Below are 21,169 nucleotides of genomic sequence, written 5' to 3'. Positions count from 1 at the left end.
AACAAGTTATTGTTCAATCAAAATACCGTCCACTTTTAACCAAAAAAAGATGATTACGGAATATAATAAATAGTTGGATAATCATTTTGTAACTTTTAATCGTCGAAAAACTCAACAAAACAACACTCTATAATTGAATGATCATTTTATAACTTTTAATAGTCGAAAAATTTAATAAAACAGTACCCTATAGTCGGTGAATCATTTGTGTACTCAACCCTGAAAATATTAAATTTACTAATCTTGGGTTTCACATTGGGCACAAACACACCTTCTTAGATGTGTTTTAAAAAAATGTATTTGACATGATGCTCCTTTATCCTACATCATATATCTGATCAATAGAAGCGCTCCGTTTCAATAAATAATTTGTTAAAGATTCTAAATAGATAAATAATTATTTTGAGGGTATTTTTATGGTAAAAAACCCCATATATATATATATATATATATATATATATATATATATATATATGCTAGTTAAAAAAAGCAATACCAAGGCAACAACATCCCCATATGTAGCTAGTTAATAAGCAATACCACAGCAGGAGAATCCATCGAAACCCATATAGAATACTACTTTAACTTTACATTTGAAATTAAAGATAAACTTTGGAAACAGTGACATACTCGAACAAAACAAAAGAAAAAAAAGGGGGAAAAAGAAGGGAAAACAGCGGTACTAAAAGGGGCATAACCGACTAACGGCCAATGATCCAATGGTCTCCCATTGTCTTCTTCAGCTCCAACTCATCCACTTTCCTATAATAATATCTCAACCTTCACTCTCTCTAATCCAAATCTTCTTTTCTAATTTTCTCATCAAAATCCTAAAAAAAAACCCAGCTTTTCTTTTCTTCAAAGAAAGGTTTTTCATGGAGCTTATACCTGGTCTTCCTAATGATATTGCCCGTGAATGTTTAGTTCGTGTCCCGTACAATAACTTCTCCAGTATTGCATCCACCTGTAAGGATTGGAAGCTTGAAATTCATTTGCCTGAATTTTTCCGTCATCGGAGAGCCGCTGGTTGTAGTAAACATGTGATGATCATGACTCAATCCCGAGTTAACCCGGATAGAAATTCGGGTCTGAAATGCCATGCCATGCCTGTCTACCGGATCGTGGTTTTCGAGCCCGATGTCGGTGACTGGTGCGAGCTGCCACCGGTTCCGGGGTGTTCCGATGGGTTGCCGGTTTTGTCAAGTCGTTGGAGTCGGGTTGAACCTTGTGGTGATGGGTGGGTTGGATCCAGACACTTTTGATGTCCGCAACGAGGTGTATGTTTATAATTTTCTGTCAGCAACTTGGCGGTGTGGGGCCGACATGCCGGGCGTGAAGAGGATCTTCTTCGGATGCGCGTCGGACTCGGAACGGACGGTGTTCGTTGCCGGCGGACACGACGGGGAGAAAAACGCATTGAGATCGGCAATGGCGTATGATGTGGGTTCTAATACGTGGGTCTCATTGCCCGCTATGGAAAAAGAGCGTGACGAGTGCAAGGGCATCTTCCACCTCGGAAAGTTCCACGTCATCGGCGGATATTGTACAGATAGGCAAGGCCGTTTCGAGAGTAGTGCCGAGCTATTTGACGTTGCCACATGGCAGTGGACCCAGGTGCAAGAAAACCTCTTATGCCATGCCATGTGCCCCAGAACTTGCGTGGCAGCCGAAGGAGCATTGTACATGTGTCAAAGAGCTGACGTCGTAAAACTCGAAGATAATACGTGGAAAGCAGTAGCTGAGCTGCCAGCCGACGTGTGCAATACAGTTCATGTAGCCACTTGGGAAGACAACTTAATGGTGATTGGTTCCCCATGCTTCGGTGAGCCCTACATTGCTTATGTGTTGAATCTAAAAAATTACACGTGGACAAGAATGGAACCTGCAGACCAATACTCGGGTCATGTTCAATCGAGTTGCTATTTAGAGTTGTGAATAATTTAAATATCAAAATTCAAAATTTACATAACAATGTAAGTAAGAAATATGTAGATACGAGTTTTGATGAATCTTTTTATTCAAATATCACCTATTTAAAACTTATTTTTTGACACTCATTTTTAATTATTTCCTCAATTGAAATTTAAATACGCTTTTTAAAAATGTAATATGAGTTGGGTTAAATGATGAAGCATGTATATTAGTTTTATATTCAATCATTAATAAATATTTGTTTGTAAACACTTGAGAATTTACATATAAAACAACGTGAAACTTGAAAAGTTTGTAGGGTGTTTTAAATCGCGTTTTGTTTAGATATGTGAAATTTTAAATGTTTAAATATAATTTTTTAAATAAAAATTTATTGTGATTAAATATAAAACTAATATATATGCGTTGTCCTCGTCAAAACTGGGCTCATAGTTATACAATTACGTGTCTTTGACATATTACATGCGCTTATTTTTTATTTGCATAATATACTTTTATCATCCGTTATATAAAAGTACCAATATGAGGATAGATAATGAATATGAATGCCATTTTCCCTTTAGTCAGCATAATTTTGTAGAAAAACTGAAAAGTAATTAGTGATGTCGTAGTCCCCGTTAAAGGGCAATGGTTGAAGTGATTGATGAAAGCGAAAATGAATTGAGATTAGGACGAAGAGAGTGGGAAACACAGAATGAGGAAAATCAGAAAGTGCATCATTACTTAGAAGGCCCACTGCAGTGCCCATAAAAGGACTGCCCTGATACTTCAACCGTGTACTCTGGACCAGGATTTTGGCCTCTAAATCAAAACTATGGTCAGGGTAGCCGATCCATGGGTTTAAAGTACCACTCGTATTTCACTATATTTATATAATTTTAATAATTTTGATAGCTGGTTAATAAATTAAGGGTTGACAAAGGGACAGACTTGCGCAACTTGCGTGGTATTTGGATTACATGAATGGGCACATGATGAGTGCTGAAACAGGAATAGGCTTGTAAACGAATCGAACGTACACGAACGGATGTATGTTCATGTTCGTTCATTTAATAAATAGACGAACATAAACGAACACGAACATAAACGAACAAAATTTTTTTTGTTCATGTTCGTTCATTTAATAAATAAACGAACATAAACGAACACGAACATAAACGAACACGAACATAAATAAACACGAACATAAACGTTGGAGACCCTACCTTCCATTGTTCTTTCATGAAAAATAGTCGACAATGCAAATCAACCAAATCTACAGTGATAAATAGCGTAAGAGTTGATTAGCAGTGATGAAATGTTTGAAGATATCAAATATTTCGATCGATATTTTAAAGATATTAAATGATTCACACAACTTTAATTTAACGCTATAACATTTATCTTAGTGGTCCATGATTACATATGAACAATCATTTTCTCCTATTACACTCTTTTTCAGAAATTGCATAGAAACCTTTGTTTTGTTTTCTGGCAAATTCTATATATTTTTCTCTTTACTGATGCTCGTATACTTCCGATTGTTACCTTTATATTCCCATCTATTTCTAGAAAGAAGTATGATGTTTTCTTGAGTTTTAGATGTGAAGATACCTGCAATAACTTTACATATCAACTATTAAGCCAAATAAAACAGAGAAAGAGATGAAAACAAACATGTAAAACTTCATATTGCACTATAATATAACTTGTTTTGAAGCTTTCAGCGATCGTCTCCACTCTCTAGTGAACACTAGGGTTTGGGAAAAAAAGGGGGAAATGAATATAGGTGCGAGGTGCCTCACAGGTTAACATATTGGATTTAATCTCCAAATAAAATTGGATTAATTATGGAGTTGGTCATTAGAATATCATATTAATTAATATTTTTAAGATACTTACAAATTGGTCACCAAAATTGATTTAAGAAGATTGGGTTAAACATAAATGAATGAACATAAACGAACATAATCGAACGAACATAAACGAACATAACCGAACGAACATAACCGAACGTTCACGAACGTAAATGAACGAACGAGACCTATATTCATGTTCGTTCATTTAATTAAACGAACAAAAAATCTTGTTCATGTTCGTTCATTTAATAAATAAACGCATATAAATGAACTTCCCGCCGCACGATTCAATGAACGGTTCGCTGAACGTTCAGTTCATTTACAGGCCTAAACAGGAATAACGTGCCGCTGGGTTCCAGTGGACAATTTGATAATCAATTATGATGTTTTTAAAGTCCAGAAAAAAAAAGTGCAACCTTCCCTATCATTAGTGTGTAATCCATACGTCCCCCCTCAATCACAACGCTAAATTTGTATATTTTTTTATTAAATAAAAAGAGATTATATTTTTAAGATAAGTGCAAGGATTCGAACCTATGAACAACGTGAATATCCTTAACCATTTGAGTTAAGATAAATGTAAGGATTCAAACCTATGAACAATATAAATAAACACGAATATCATATGAACAACATGAAAATCCTTAACCATTTGGGCTAATTTTATATAAGATAAATGTAAGGATTCGAACCTATGAACAACATGAATATCTTTAATTATTTGGGCTAATTTTATATAAGAAGACCATAAAAGTCTTAAAACATTTTCTAGAATTAAAGTATATTTATTGTGAAATCATTCACTTACCTGTCATTAATATCACCGTAAAGTTTCACTCATCAATAACGCCTCTAAATTTGTAATAACAACAGGACGAAAAGCGAAATTTATATCGAAAAACTGGAAATGTACAGAAAACGATAGGACTCAAGATAGAGCAAATAAAGATGAACCACGTTAACTCCATGTAGCATCCGTCAAACTCCGATAGTAGACCTAGACACAACACGCTGTTTCTTGGAACTTCATGACGAGATACAACCCAAGATAAATGCAATATCCTTAAATAGAACATCGATCATCAGCATCACTTTCCCAATTGACATCAAAGAAGAAAAAAATTGTATAAGACGTATCTCGGTGTGAAGAAAATCACAAACTATAATTCATCATACTCTAAGATATCTAAGAATTCTTTAGATAGCACTCCAATGAACATCCATAATGTTTTGTATGAATTGTGCGACTTTATTAATTGAGAACGTAATATCAGGTCGAGTATGACAACATATATGGCACGGTCACCAACAATACTCCCATAGGTACGAACATAAACAAGACTATAGCCATCATGCTTATTTAATTTAGGAAAAACAACAATACTCTTATCAAGTAGTTCAAGAACAAATTTCTTCCGAGCAAGAAAAAGATCAGTGAAAGTATGATGAGCCTCGATACCAAAAAAATAGTGAACAAGTCGAAGATATTTAAGTGAAAACTTGTTATGCAAATGAGTAATAACAATAACAATATGGAAATATCATCGACATACAAAGACAAGAGAACCGATTGTAGAAGGCTGATCGAAACAGCACAATCCATCTTCAAGCTACCCATCTAGCAAGACGTCACTTGAATCCATATCCTTCACAAAACATTTATTAGCATGAAACTAAAAAGAAAACAGAATTCTCATGTGCTATCTTAGAAACAGAGATAAAATTACGAGTAATATGTGGAACATGAAATAGTCGAGCAAGCCTTAACGGACGAGAGGATGTGAGAAACGATGCCTGACCTGTATGACAAATGGGAACACAAGATCAATCACCAAGAAACACCTTACCCAAACGGCCGAACCAGAATATGGCTGACCATGATGAACTTGATGCGGCTCATAGGTGACATGACGTCATGCACCTGAGCGAGGATACCAAGGAAAGTAATTCAATGATTTCTCATTTGGAACAAGAAAGTTAACCTAAGCTGTTTCTAAATACAAAGTGATAAGTGCAAAAAAAATTTGCTCAAGTTCAGTAACTCAAATCCCAAGCTCCATGTAAGGCAGACGTTCACTATTTCATTTATATTGCACCTCAGCCATATCCTTCGGTTATGCATTCCATATGGGATCTGGAATAGGTCAGATTATATACCCTCCTGGCCATGTACAAAATGTTTGAGTTTTACATGGTTTGCGGATGAATTTGCCCATGAACATTTTTGGATATTATAAGACAAGTCCGCTAATTCCAGTTAATGATATTGATGAAATGGTGGAGACCTGCAACTATACACTGAACAAGTTTGCAAAATGTAATTCTGCTTGGGATTGAAGAATTTCTGGAATGGCTCCCTTCGAAGAATTTCGGCAAGCAATTAGTATTTCACCGATCAATGGAGTAAATGGAATTTCATAATTTTCGTCTATTTCCAGACTGCATACTTCCAGTAATTTAAATACAAGGGATTCGTTTCCTAGACGATTCATCTGTGTAATATTCTACTAAATACATATATAAGAAAAATTAAAACTGAAGATTAATAGGGACTGCGCGAACGCAACTCCCCGCTGCCACAAATTATGTAGTCTCTCCCCCTTGGGGGAGACCTTAGAGCAGCACCCCTACCAAGTGCAATGTAGGTCACTGCCTTAGGCCATGAGTCTTTTTGGTCGCCCATTGACCCCTACCAAGTTGGACTGTGCTCCATCTTTATACGTCAACCTTACATTTTGTCTATAACATGGTACTGTGTGGGATTCAGTATGCATTTGAGCATAGATAAAGCTTTTGTCCATGCAAACAAAAAAAGCTTTGATGTTATTAATAGGGGTCGGCTCAAGCGGTAAGCAGCTTGATATCGCTTAAGTAAGGGGTCTCGAGTTCAAATCCTTGTGTAATTGAGATAAAAAAAATTCTATATTTCAGACTATTTATCTCAATTATTTACTTTTACACATCCGACGACTTAAAAAACCTATAAAATTAAAAGATTTTATATTTATATGAACGAATTTGTATATGGCGTTGAATGCCTGACAATGCCAACATAATCATTCAGATTTTGTATTCACGGGAAACAAATAATCTGGAATTGTGCAGTCTTCTTCCATAATCTGGAAGGCTAAATAAGATAAGAAGTGCATGCCATTTTCCCTTGAATCAACACAGTTTTGGAGAAAATTGTGAAAAAGCGTTGGGAAGTCGTCCTTGATCAAAGGCCAATGCAAAAGGTGATTCATGAAAAGAGTGGGTCAGAATTTTGGAAAAATCTGAGAACGCCATAAGGAGGGGCAATCAATCACCAAGCCAAACGCCCACTGCCCTAGTTGTAAGTAACTTTTAATGTTGGTAGGTAATGATATTGTATTATTGGAAAAAGTAAAATAAATTTATAATTATTTATCCGTAGTTGGTGTTAAAAAATAGATTGCTGTAAAACAAGGTATTAATGTTGACTAAAAATATTAAACAAAATAATCAGACAGAATGATAGCGTGTAATGGTATTAATTACAGTTTTAGAAGCGAATTTGTTTTGATGCATATAATCTCTGAAGATAACAATTATCACTTCTCCACTGAAGTCGTTTGATTCGTACATTAATAAATAAATATTTTTAAATTAAAAAAATATCTGAAAAACTAAATTCAGTGTGCAATCCACTAACAGTAAATAGAAGATAAATCTTTAGATCATTTACAAAGTGCTGATAAAAGGTCCCTGAAACATCAACTTTCTTTTGCTTATTAGAGAAACATCAATTACTCCAAACTCATTAAACTTTTTCTTTGATAATCCACCACACTTCTTCCATTTTTCTCTTCGTAAACTGAGAAATGGATTTTGTTAGCCCAATCTTGGACATGGTCACTTGTTTGTGGGGTTGCGGTGCCAGGCGCCTAGTGCATGTGAGACGCCTTCCTAAAAGGCTTAAGGATTTGGTATTTGCAAAGGTTGAACTCAAAGATCTCTGGGATGAGGTAATCGTAAGAGTAAAGAGAGCTGAGAAGAACCCTCTGGAGTAGGATTGTAAATGAGACGAGACAGATCGCGAGCTACTCGAGATCGACTCGATCAAAGCTCGATAAATACTCGGATCGAATGGACTCGACTCGAGTTCTTAACGAGCCGAAACGAACTACTCGATATTCGACTCGAAAAGCTCGTTAGCAACTAGAAAATATAATATATTAAGATTTTATTTTAAAAAAATAAATTATTAATAATATTAATATTTATGTATTGATTTTTTTTTAAAAATACAGTAAGATTTTCATGTATTTAAGATTTATGTTCGAGTTTGAGTTTGAGGCTTCAATCGAGTTAAATTTAAGAATTTTTTTTTTCATTTCGAGCCTTTTCGAGCTGCTCACGAGCTTCAATTCAGGATTTCGTGTTCGAGTCGAACTTGAAAATTTTAAGCTCGCGAGTTTTCGAGTTGAGTCGAGCTCAAATTCAGAGTTTTCAAATCGAGTCGAGCTCAGCAATACTCGAGCTCGACTCGGCTCGTTTACACCCCTACTCTGGATGTGGTTAAACAACAAGTAGAAGAATGGTTGAAGAGATACAAGTTGCCATGGATCAAGTGTTGTTTAATCCCACATAGTATTGGAAACACTATTGAGAATGAGTATTTAAGGTTTGGATTTTTCACTTCCTTGTTGAGTGAAAGATCAGCTCGGCTCAGCTCGGCTCGTGGTTGTGATCGTGGTAATATGTATATTCGACACGTTCGTGCGAATACTATTTTTTTAGAGAAAATTCTTGAGGAATTTCTCTTTGAAAGAAACAAATGAAAAAATGTGAAAGATTTCAATTGATATTTAGGCTGCTGAGGACTACTGATTTATGAGTTATCAGAAATTAAACAATTTTTTCCTAAATTAAATAAAAAACGTTAAGATGTATCTGGACTGATTTCCAGCTTTGTACAGAGGTGACAAGTTGTTAATATCATGAGTTACATGATTTAATTTCAGAAGTTATAACAGCTGAATAATGATGCAATGAACCTGAACTATTTCTGAGTCAAATTCATCTGGACGTTTCAGCTGTTACAATGAAGGTTTTTAATCCTGATTTTTTATGGACGATTTTAGCCCTATTTATAGCCTATAAATAGAGAGCTGGATTCATCTTCTCAACTCACTCTCTACATTTAGAATTCACTCTCCAAGTGTTTTCTAAATATTTTCTCTGTGTGCTTTTCGATCAGAAGTACAATACCACCAGCAATCCACTCCGGTTTCGGGTGTACGGAATTCGGAGCGACCATGTTAACCTCGGGGGACGGTCCGCATACTATAGCAATTACACGTATCGGGGCGAATTCGTTTTTAAGGTAGTGATTTTACCACGACACGATTTACGAATCTGTTCATTCTAAATTATTGTTTATCTTTTCTGTCAATGCTAACGGTGTGATTTTGCGGTCCATATTTTCAAAAATAAGCAATACTGATTATTCATGAAGGAAATCAAGAACTTGAGAGGAACTGTCTTGGTGGTTGACCCAGGAACGTGTGCCGGACCTACCGGATTGCCAAGAAAGTGATGAACAGCACATAAACCGTTAAGGAACTGCCAGAGAAAGGAAATTTCGAAGTCATTAGTGTAAGGCTGCCTCGTCAGAAGGTGTCCGAATGGCCGATGGAGAACACCGTTGGTCTAGACGCCGTGGTTGAGACCACATGGGGACACAGAGAGGACGGGAACGTCGGGATTATCGGAAGATTGAGTACCCTGCAATACCTAAATCTGTCACTAACAGGCATCAAAGAACTACCGTCCGACCTTGCGAATTTGAGAAACCTCAAGTGTTTGTTATTGGATTACACATTGTATCTTAAAGAGATCCCACCGGAGGAGTTATCTTGCCTATCATTATTGCAGGTGTATAGTAAAATTAATGGGGTGTCGGAGAACTTTGATGAACCCAAGGTTTCAGCTGAAGATGAACTTGACTTCTTAGAGGTGTTGGAGGAATTCGAGCACTTGGATAAGCTTTGTATCACCTTATTTACTTACTCCTCTATTCAAAAGATCTTCACCTCTCGCACCTTAAGAACACGCATCAGAAAATTAACAATGATGGATTGCAGGGGATTGGTATCATTACGTCCCGAAAGTTCATTACCGAATTTAGGGAGACTCGAGATATTTCGTTGTTGTTCGCTAAAAGAATTCAGAATGCAGAATCGGGGTAGCTTTTGCAGCCTCCGTCAGGTTCACGTAGGTGTTTGCCTGCTGCTGCCAAACCTGAACTGCCTTGCTTATGCTAGAAACCTCGAGACCCTTACGATTCTTGACTGCGAATCAATGAAACATGTTATAAGCGAGGAGGGGATGGGAGAAGATGAAGTACTCCCCAAGCTGAAGACAATTTCTTTGACTCGTTTGCGAAGTTTGGAAACCATCTGTCGCTGGCCAATGTTCTTTTCTTCTCTGTTGAAGATTGATGTATCTCAATGCCCACGTTTGAGGCAACTCCCATTTGAGGGTGAAACTGCACATTTCTTGAAGAAAATCAGAGGAGAAACAGAGTAGTGGGAAGTTTGGTTTGGGAGGGTGATGTTGTTAAGGACGCTTGTAGCTCGAAATTCATATCGACATCAGGGAAAGCCAAAGAAGAACAGATGGCCTCCACCAGCAAGAAGAAAACAGCCCTTTCTTCTTCTTCTTCTTCATAGCTCTTAACTTGTTTATGTTGTGTATGTGTGTAGTTGCAATTGCAATCTGTTTACTTCTCAATTGTTATCAAAAAATCATTTCTTTTTAGTTGTACTAGTACGTCTTTATAGACCTTGTGTTGTGAAGGAGAGGGCATGCTGATCTGCGTTTCTTAGTTTCTTATTCTTTTTGTATTTTGTTGCCTCCTTTTGTGGCCACAGTGTTTACATTTCTGCGTATAGTTTGACCCTAAAGGATTTGTTCGCTCGGCGAGCTTAAGTTCTTATAAAGATGTGCTGATGACTTACTTAGACACCCATACAATCAAGAAAGGATCTAAGACCACACGGATCAACTAATCGAAATTCTAATCCTGTGACAATATATATAAATATGATTTTAGAGAATAGTTACTTCTGTAACACACATTAAATTAATATATTAAGTCATAAAAACTCAAAATCATGACTCGTTTGAAACTAGACTTGGTAACCTTTATCCCATATAAATCTCAATTTTGACCAACTTTCAATTGATCTAAAATCTTTTAAGATAAATAGATCAATAAATTACTATTTCTTAAGTTCACAGTAGCAGAGAATTCACAACTTTGTGCTATTTTCCGGATTGCATACTCTTTCAGAAATTAGAACTGGAGGGATCTTTTTCCTACAAGCCAAGCATTCAACCAGGGAAGATAAATAGTTAAATATAAGAAGTGTTTTACCAGGGAAGAAAAATACTTATATATAAGAAATATTTTAACGCGAATGCAAGTCCCCTCTACCACAAATTATGACGTAGGCTCTCTCTATTGAGGAGACCTTAGAGCAGCACCCCTATCAAGTGCAATGTAGGTCACTACCCTAGGCCATGAGTTTTTTTTATCGTTCATTGACTCCGTCCAGGTAAGTATATTTCAAAGTTGGACTATGCTTCATCTTTATATGTATGAGCTTACATTTTGTTTATAACATGGTAGTGATGTGGGATTCAGATTGCATTGGAGCATAGATAAAGCTAATGTCCAAGCAAACTAAAAAAAGCTTTGACATCACTGTTCCAAAACTTTAAATCTATAGAGTTTCGGTCGTGTTATTTTGTTGACGTATGATATTTTAGAACCCTAAATCTATTTTCTAAAATTTACAGAGGATGAATGATACAATTTTACAATAAAAAGAATTTGGTTTGGCTTGGCCAACGGTGATGAGAACCAAGGATGGACCGAGAGGAGTGAAAAAGAGCAATCACCTTTCTAAAACTTTTAAATTCTTATATATTTTAAATATTTCATTTATGTTTTCAATTGAAAATATATTTTCGTCTAAAATTTTATAATTTCTGCTTCCGTCCTGATGAGAGTTGTCCAGTCCTCTTTCCCTTGCATAACACATTGATTAAAAAGGTCACCAGATTAGGATGGACTCCTCTGTTTACCATTCTATTCAGCAAACTTGTGGCTTCTGTCCATTTACTTGAATCGCAAAGCCCATGTATCAAACAGTTGTACATGAAAACGTCCGGTTTTAGATCTTTATGATTCATTAACTCAATCATGTTAATGATGGCTTTTTCAATCCTCTTTTACTTGTATTAAACATAAACAGTGCATTGCGGACTGCCTATGCTGCAGCATCCTCTAACCTGGCGACTGGCGTCTTCCTCACAACAGTCTTCTTCGGGTGAAACCTCCTTTGCATACTGTTATAATCAACGTCGATGGTGCATGTCCACTGGCTTCTGGGGTCCCGGTGATTGGTTTTCATGCTCGTGATTGTAATGGCATGGTCCTTGCAGGCCATACGGCTCCTTTTCATGGCCATCCCGGTGTTGGTATTACCAAGGCACATGCCCTCACTCAAGGTGTTCGGTTAGAGATGGAATTGGCTTTTGCGCATGTGATTATTGAATGTGATTCTGCAACAGTTGTTTGTCAATCGGAGGCTCCACCACATACCGACATTTCGGTGGTGGGATTTCATTTAGTTGAAGCACGCTGTTTATTATCCGAGAACTCAAGGGATTTCATTTGGCAGGGTCCTACGAAATTATGGAGTTGAAAAAACCCAGAGCTTCATCAGGCTCAAGGGATCTTGATTTACACTTCAATTTCTGGAGATTTTCATCAGAAGCAGTAGTGTAAGGTGAAAGGGAACACATCACTGGCAGTTCAGAAAAAGAAAATGGAAGAGAATCAGTAGGAGAGCAGCGGTCCAAAGTTAAGTTAAAGCAAATTAGTTGTAAACCATAGGGAATATGCCTGAGAAACCCGAACTACGAGATCATGGTCTGTCCGAAGAATCAGAGTTCCGGAAGTAAGGGGCAAAAGTGGATTCTATGATCATGTCATCCCATTGTAATCCATTCCACCATGCTTCCTGTCCTGAAATACTATATAGTTTGTGTTTGGCACTGTTGGCATGAAATGGGACCTTCTTGAGATTTGGGCAGTCAAGCACATGGATGGCACGCAGAGAGGCAAAGCACAAAGGATGGCTGCAAATACTCTCCAGCTGGTGTAGGTCAGTAAGCTTTAGAATCTGGAGATTGCAGAAAACCGAGCTTTCCTCTGTTGTTTCAGCTCCTCCAGCATCACCATGGCCTATAACTCTTTCCATTGCTTCACAACTCACAATTTCTAAAGATTTGAGATTTGGGACCCAAACAAGCCAATTCAGATGTAACAGAACGTTACAGTTATTGATTACTAGGACACGAAGATGTACCAAACATTTTGCACTTAAATTCCGGTTGTTGCATGGAGTCCAGGATCCTCGAATCCATTCGATAGCCACTTCTTCCAAATCAAAGCAATTGCCGATTTGAATCCATGTCAATCTCATACCACTCTGAAGTCTCAGAATAGTAGTACCTCTGCATAACTCAATGTCAAGGCCATATGTGACCTTCTGCAATTTGTCTGATCTCAAAAATCTTTTGTAGCCATCCTCGCTTTTTATGGTGAAAGTTAAGGCTTGCAGGTCGGGTAAGCACAAAAGTTCATCCATCAAGAGTTCATTACCTCCAGAAAGACATTCCCATCCATTACTTGATCTGAAATACCAGAATGGAACAAGTCCAATCTTTTCAGCATTGACAGATTCAATAGAACCTGTTGTGGAAGAATCTCAAGTTCATCGATATTGTTGAGATATAAAAACTCCAACTTGGTTAAATTTCTCAACTCCAGAGACAGCTCTTTAACACTTGTATAAGAAAGGTCAAGATGTTGCAAGGAGACCAATTCATAAAAGTTTCTGGGCAACTCTGCTAAATGTTTATTGAAAGATAGGTCCAGAACTTTAAGAGAAGGCATAAAATCAAAGAAGCTATTTGAGATCATTTGCAAATCATTCCATCGAAGATTCAAAGTCAACAGATTGGGGCACCTAGGTGATCCTATTAGTTGATCAATTGAATTGTTCATCAGAGATACTCTTTCAGCCTTCTCCCACTTTGGGATTGCTGGTGCTTTGGTCAATTTGACATTCACTTGCACAAAAAACTTCCCCTTCTTAGCTCCCTTGTCGGAAATTACCCACAGTGCCATTTCTCGAACAATGTCATGCATTTTAATATAGTGATCGTCGATAGATTCACCACTTTCCAACAAGCATGCCAGCTTTAATGTGCCAATAATATGGTGACCCTTATCATAAGCTTCATATATATTGTCACTTTGTTCCAAAAGTCCTTCTCCAAGCCAACTGTTTATAAGATTAACTTTATCCAAATACCAATCTTCAGGATACAGTGCGCAGTACAAGAAGCAAGATTTAGTAGTATCGTCCGGCAAGCTATCGAAGCTGAACTGTAGTAGAGAAATCACCTTTTTCTCCATACTTGGGAATTCGGCAGCAGATTTCCTCAATGTGGTGGCCGCATGATGCCATTCTTCAACGGTTCTTCTGCTGCGCATGACTTGTCCAACGGTTATGAGAGCAAGTGGCAAACCGTTACATTCGTCTACAATCATTACTGCTAGTTCGAGTATAGCCGGGTCCAACTGTAGTACTTCTTCTCCTGCCTTGCTTATAAACAATCTCCATGCTTCCCTCCGCGCTAAACAATTCACTTTGAACTTCCTCTGTGCCTGCATGAGATCACATACATCCTCTCGTCGTGTTGTTAGTACTACTTTGGCCTTGTTTTGTTCACTTGGCAGGGGAACACCAGCTTCTGTAAGATCATAAACATCCCATACATCATCTAACAACAGCACAAATCGTTTCGTTTTCAACACCCTGAAGATGGAATTTCTTTTCTCCAATTGCCCCATGCGGTTCCAAATGTCATCAGGGAAGCCTAGTTTTCGTCCAATTGTATCCTGGACCATTTCTATGTTCTGACCCCTTGACACAACGGCCCATATCACCACATCATAATCTTGACCCACTCTGCCTAGTAGTTCATTGTTGATTTTAGTCAAGAGAGTGGTTTTGCCAACGCCCCCCATACCATATATGCCAATGATTCCCACTCCTGAATCACAAAAGTAGCTCCAAACCTCCCTAAAATTCGAATTCATGCCTATGGTATCGTTGAGAGGCATCTCATCCACCGAGGGCGGGGGCAACATGTCAGCTACATCACCAAAATTTTCCCCCGTTTTCATCAAATCAGAAACTTCTTCCAATTTTTTAAGTGCCTTCTTCCCAAGTTTATAACGAGACCTCAAACTTGTAGGATAGAAGTAGCTGCTGCAACCTCTTTGACGAGTCTCCCTTTCTCCTTCCTCTACTCGACGTAAAACCGTCTCAAGTCCAGCATCCAGCTCCTCTACTCGCCGTAACCATCCATCTACTTGCTTCCTGCAATGCATTTGTTGCCGCAAGGCAATATCGACCCTTGTCCTCACATCGTCCCTCAGCTCCATAAGCTTTTCTTTCTCAGTTTTCAAAGATGTTATATCCCTTTGGAACGACGGGTGAAGATGTGGTTCCCTCTTGTTGTTGCGCGGAAATCAGACAAAAAAGAGAGAGCGCCTAACACAAAGCTCGCAATTTCCATACCAGATAAACTAGGAGGCCTTTTCAGGAAGCAAAGTGAACCAACTGCCTGGGTGAGGAAAATGATAATAACGGAATTGCTAAAATAATTTATTAACAAAAATTAAAAAACAGGTCGAGAATCGAATCCATCGATTCAATCATAAAATAAAGTTACACTTAAAAAAAACAAATCATTAGTCATGTAATTGCAATCAGCTCATACATGTGTGTAAGATAATGAAAAAAAGGTGATCACAAGTTAACAGGCGAGGGGGGATTCATAAACGTATAGCATGCTTGCACAACTTCCTCATATGCCACCTATAATTAACCCTATATGCTTAGTGAACAAAAGCTGATCCTGCAGTTCCCATTTATTTTTTTAAGAAATCCAGAACAAACACAAGAGAGAGAAATGAAAGAACTTACTTGATGCAAAGGAGTGTTGGGAGTTGTGAATTTCAGTCTCTGCTGAGGAGAAAACGGAGGAGAATTGGAAAGGACGGTGGCTTTGGTTGAAGCCAACAAAGAATCAACGAAAGATGAACTGAAAATGAAGTGCAAAGGAAGACCGAGTATCGTGCGATGACTTCGATTGAGGTAAAGATGGTCTACAGTAATTTGAATTTGGATAGGGTAATATTGATAAACTTGATAGTTTGTATAATGTTTCTATTATTTATATATTCTCTCAATTTAATCGTAACTTTAAATAAATTTTAAACTAAAATATATATTTTTAAATGAAAATAAAAAAATTAAATTAAGTTAATAATAAAATATGTTTAATAAGTTAATATAAAAAATATTTTTAAGTTATATACATAAAATATTATGAATTTAAGTATTTATACACTAAGATACAAAATATATATATATTATGTTGTCCATTTTAGACCAAACAATGATTTTGATATAACATGTGACATCATTCGATTGGATGATTAAATTTATTTTAATTTATTAAAATTATGACTAAATTGAGATAATATTTAAATAACAAGGGCCAAATGTGATTATATTAAAATATTTATCTGTTGTTAAAAATAATTAACTCGGAGTGACTACATTTTAATTAAATAGAAGCGAAAGTGCATATCTTATGTTGTTTGAAATCAATGATCAAAAAGTGAAATAAAAAACACAAACATAAATGATCATCCATATAGTTAACCTATTTTTAAATTATCATATATTTTATATTTTTATATTTTCTATTAATAACTTTTTATCTTTATAATTTATAAATTCATACTTTCTAAAATTACAGAAATTAAAAGTCTCAAAATATTTTTTTAAGAAAAACAACTTTAAATCAGTTTTCTTATTTCTAATTTTTTTATTGATCCTTATAAATTCAATTCAACCGGTTGAACTAGACGGTATAGTCAGGTTTTTACAACCGTGTTAGAACTAGTACTATTTCATCAAAAGTTCTACAAATATAACAGGGATTTATTTGAGTTAGACTCAGTGCAGTACATAACCAGTGTCCAAATGAGATACGGCAGCAAGGTCTGTTTTTTTGGTAATACAGTTGAGCTATTATCAATAAGTCTATCAGCTACAACAAACCATCTCTCTGGAGCTTAGAATTCAAGGGTGAATTCAGATTTACAACATATGAAATACATGGCACAGCTGTCTGTAAAAACAGTCAAATGTTGCATACCTCGATCGTGCTTAACTCCAGGATCAACATAGGAAAAGGGGGGGGGGGGAAGAGTTGAATATTTCTCTTGCACGAAAAAGGATTGGGTTGGTTTGTGTTTACTCTGTTACATATAAGAGCTTAAGAATCAGTTTCAACACGCAAGAAATAATCCTTTCTTCCACAAAGAGAAAGGGCTACTGTGAATTGCGAGTTCGGGACATGCACCTGTCAATCTTCTAAGGCTTTAGGGGAATTTTCTGGTGTCTTCAAAACAGCCGCTGTGTTGCTTTTGTGTGCGGTTACACCTGCACGAAACTCTTCAACTATGGAAGCATCCTTTAACTTCAATGAGAATGTAGACAGCCCTTCTTTCTCTTCACCTGAACTATTCATGCAGGCAAATGTGATACCTCTCTTGTCCATATTTGTCAGCTTCATTTCTGGATAAAGCCTTGCATTTAGAATTAACCTGTAATTTCCTCTGGCTCTCATGAGTACCCTAGCTCCTTCCGTTCCGACTGTAGACACATTCACCTTAAGTTCTCACGCTCTTTCCATGCCCCACCTATGAACTCAAACAGCACGGAATCAGCTGAGAATATCACTTTCTCATTCTCTTCTCCTGTCTTGACTGGAACCTCCGGTATGGCTTGAAAACCACTCCCCTCTTTCTTAGAAACAACTGAAGTCCCGGATGCTTTGAAGAGGGACGGATTCCCGTTTGTTGAAAGACCAAAACCTAAAGACTGGTCATTTTTCAGTCGAAAGAGTGGAACAGAACTAGTAGAACCACCCTTTGGATATCCAAAGGAGAACAAATAAGTCGAAAATCCAGTGCCAGCAAGTTCCGTGAAGGCATTCTGGCTACTTGAAAGCTGTTGGAACGAACTCAATGATGCACCTTCTGCAGTTAAATCTGAATTTTCACTACTCTTATCTTTTTTCTTTTTTTTTTTGATAGAAAGGCCCCATTAAAATCCTCCTTCAATCCCTCCATGTTATGAGAGTAACATGAAGGAACAACGAAGGAGGAAAAGAGAGCCAAGAAAACCACTACTCTTATCTTTGTTGTCTGCATTTGCAGTCTCGTCATTTTTCTTATCTTCATACTTAGTCTTATCATCTCTTGCCCGTTTTTCATCATTGGCCTCCTCTTGAGTATCTTCATTTACAACAGACTGTCCTTATCCTCGCGACTTTCCTTATGAACAACAGCTTCAGAAACTGGTCCCTTCCTTACGTTCGGACTGTTCAATATTCTCAGTTTCAAATTTTACAGACCCAGGTTCCTTTTCATCAGTTTCCTCTGAATACTGATTATTTCCCTCATTCTTTCCAGATTTATTAACATCATTTTCCCCATCTTCTGAGACTTCTTTCTCATCAACAATTTGTGCTTCAGTGGTAATCTCGGTGGAGGTTTCTCTGGATTCAGGAGCTCCACTAGGTGCAGCAGGAGTAATGGTTGGTTCTGTAGGGGGACCAAGCAGATCCCAGAAAACGGATTTGATGAGGCAGTTGATGAGGTTGGTTTCTGCGAACTTTGACTATTCTTCTGTTTGACAACACTTCATCACTAGCCCTCTTAAAAGTACCATTCTCTTGTTCAGAAGAATTTTCCTCATTATCAAGACCAGGATTATCACGAGAAATTTCTCTTCCAGCGGCCCTCTTCTTCAAAGGTGGAAGGGCATTTTCTGCATCCCCCGTTGCAGATCAGCTGAGAAACTGAAAACTGAAGACTTTTTAGCGCAAACTAGGATATCTGCTGATCATTGGAAATGATATATCCATTGAAATCAACAGAAAACAAATTAACGTGAATCTTGCCAACTTATAATTTCTCATCCAACCATAATAACGGAACATTGAGAAAATATGAGCAGAAACAATTACAAGCACAAATAGTAAAATAGATGCTCAACAAGGTGGCACTCATGACAAAAATTTAGGTGTTTGCAAAGGATATTTACCAACAAACAGAAACACAACTACCCGAGATTTCCATAAAAACCTCCATAAAACATATGAACAAGGAATAGTGCATGGCCCAATGAAAAGATAAGCAAATCCAGACAAATATAAGTTCAGGGAACTTAAACTTTTCTAGTAACTTCTGATATCTGACAATCAACTAAAATGTTTATTACTAATGGAACAACCACCAATACAATGAAAAAAAAATGATCGGGTATTAACAACTTTTTCTTCAAAATACAATAAGAAAACAAGCGAACCCCATAAACTTAGCTGAGAAAAACTAGATGAGTGTGCATCAACCCACATGCTCTTCAAAAACAAAATTATTTGTGAAGTTGTAAGGAAACGTGGCATTATCAAAAGTTCCCTTCCCTTGTAGATCAAACAGATACCAGAGAAGCTTCATTATACCCAGAACATGAACTAAATAGTAACTATAACGAACTAACTGGATAACTGGTAAACCCATATATACAGTAATGTAGTTTCCACTATTTTAACACATCAAAGATGTATTACAGCTCCTTATAAGCCGTAAATAGATTTGATGCATTAAAGCCAATCCCCTTCCTGGTGGGAAAAACATTCAAGCGTATCAAAGCTGCAGGCAACTTGACCTAAATGATCAAGGTTTTTGTCACATGCAATACCAATTTTTCAGAAGTGAGCAAACAACTATGCTACCCAGACTTAGCAGGCAGTAACAGATACGTATATGTTCAAACTTTCAACATGAGTATTCTCAATTTCTTTTTTAAACTTTTTTCCATGTATTTGGAAGATCATATCCATGTTTGCATAGGCATAAAGAGGCTGTTTGACCCATAACCTAAAGGTCACGTGTTAGTGAGAGAAGCTCCAGCTTCTCTCTAACCTTGGTGTTTTCAAATTTCGAATTACAATAGCCCAGGCGTCTTTTGAAAATTTTTCTCTCTCCTCCGACATCCACCCATTGTCCGCTGCCGCCGACAGCCGTCCGCTGCCGCCGCCGCCATACTCCGACCACCGTTTGAAGCTTTTTTCTCCTGGGAAGTTCACCGACTCAAGGTGATTCCAAATCTGGCTTTAGATTTGCGATTGAGACATTCAATCGACGCAGATCTGCTCGAAGTTCACCGTCGATTTACGCCTCTTCCCGCCGCTAGTGGTCGTCACTGCCTCACCACCGGACTCAGCTTCTTCTCGCGACCATAACTCCCTTTCCTAGTGTCGAAAATCAGTTCTATTTCCAGTGTACTGGTTCGGTGAAATCTTACCCTATCCAAGCTGTCTGTTTTTCCAGTTAATCCTCTTCCCAACTTCTCAGTTCTATCCATCTGGTTCGGTGAAATCTTACACTATCCTCCAAGCTGTCTGTTTTTCCAGTAAATCATCTTTCCCAGATCTCTCCATGGAACCTCTACGCTCGTCTAAGCACAGGCGTACTAGTGGTTTAGCTGCAACAACTGCGGCAGGTGCAGCGTCTGTGAACTCCATTAGTACTTCCTCTGGACCTGATAATGCAATCAATTTTTCATTTTCCGGCAAGGAAAAACGTGAGAGGGAGAGCGAAAAGGAAAGGACAAAGCTCCGGAGACGGAACAGGCGAGCCTTCACTAGACGTATGCTGGCCGGATTGCGGCAGTTTGGTAATTTCCATCTCTCAGAGCGTTCTAATATGAACGATGTACTGGCCGCCTTGGCCCGTGAGGCAGGTTGGACAGTTGAGGCCGACGGCACTACCTTCAGGCAATCGCATTCGCCCCAAAAGCATCAAAATTCAAGAGTATTTTCAGCGAGGTTGGGTGATAGTCCTTTAGCAACCGGGCGTTTGAAAAATTGCTCTGCTAAAGCTACTTCAGACTATCACCCTTCTGTTGGTAGGATTGATGACAATGGACTGTCTTCTTCTCAAGGAGGGGAAAAAAAGCTTGGAACTAATTCTGTAGTGCAGACAACACCAACTTTACCTATCGCTGATATTATTCAGGATGGAACCAAGGAGAGCTTTATGAAAGGGTACTCTTATGAAAAGTTTTCCGAAGTAACGAGAAGGAGAAAAAATGAGTTTCAAAATTGGTCGAAGGATGGTCATCCAAGAATCGGAAATGGGATCA

At 37.6% G+C, this 21,169-nt stretch overlaps 1 protein-coding gene, 2 non-coding genes and 2 pseudogenes across 3 annotated transcripts; 1 reads left to right on the top strand and 4 right to left on the bottom strand.

Annotated features, from left to right (window-relative positions):
* Positions 1-817: 817 nt before the first annotated feature.
* Positions 818-1,959, top strand: LOC120137683 (F-box/kelch-repeat protein At1g15670-like). Its single transcript, XM_039153383.1, is given in 2 exon segments — positions 818-1,192; positions 1,194-1,959. Coding segments are annotated over 2 exon segments (1,059 nt in total). The 5' UTR covers positions 818-875; the 3' UTR covers positions 1,936-1,959.
* Positions 1,960-6,316: 4,357 nt separating this feature from the next.
* Positions 6,317-6,474, bottom strand: LOC120137982. Its single transcript, XR_005517475.1, has one exon. It is a non-coding gene; the product is annotated as a U1 spliceosomal RNA (small nuclear RNA).
* A 4,721-nt stretch (positions 6,475-11,195) lies between these two features.
* On the bottom strand, positions 11,196-11,361 carry LOC120137983. Its single transcript, XR_005517476.1, has one exon. It is a non-coding gene; the product is annotated as a U1 spliceosomal RNA (small nuclear RNA).
* Positions 11,362-11,990: 629 nt separating this feature from the next.
* On the bottom strand, positions 11,991-16,039 carry LOC120137641 (annotated as a pseudogene).
* Positions 16,040-16,930: 891 nt separating this feature from the next.
* LOC120137757 lies at positions 16,931-20,389 on the bottom strand (annotated as a pseudogene).
* Between the last annotated feature and the right edge of the window lie 780 nt (positions 20,390-21,169).

The sequence above is a fragment of the Hibiscus syriacus genome, unplaced genomic scaffold, assembly GCF_006381635.1.
Source record: "Hibiscus syriacus cultivar Baekdansim isolate YM2019G1 unplaced genomic scaffold, ASM638163v2 tig00110676_pilon, whole genome shotgun sequence".
Classification (NCBI taxonomy): domain Eukaryota; kingdom Viridiplantae; phylum Streptophyta; class Magnoliopsida; order Malvales; family Malvaceae; genus Hibiscus; species Hibiscus syriacus.
This window is presented reverse-complemented; position numbering and strand designations above follow the sequence as displayed.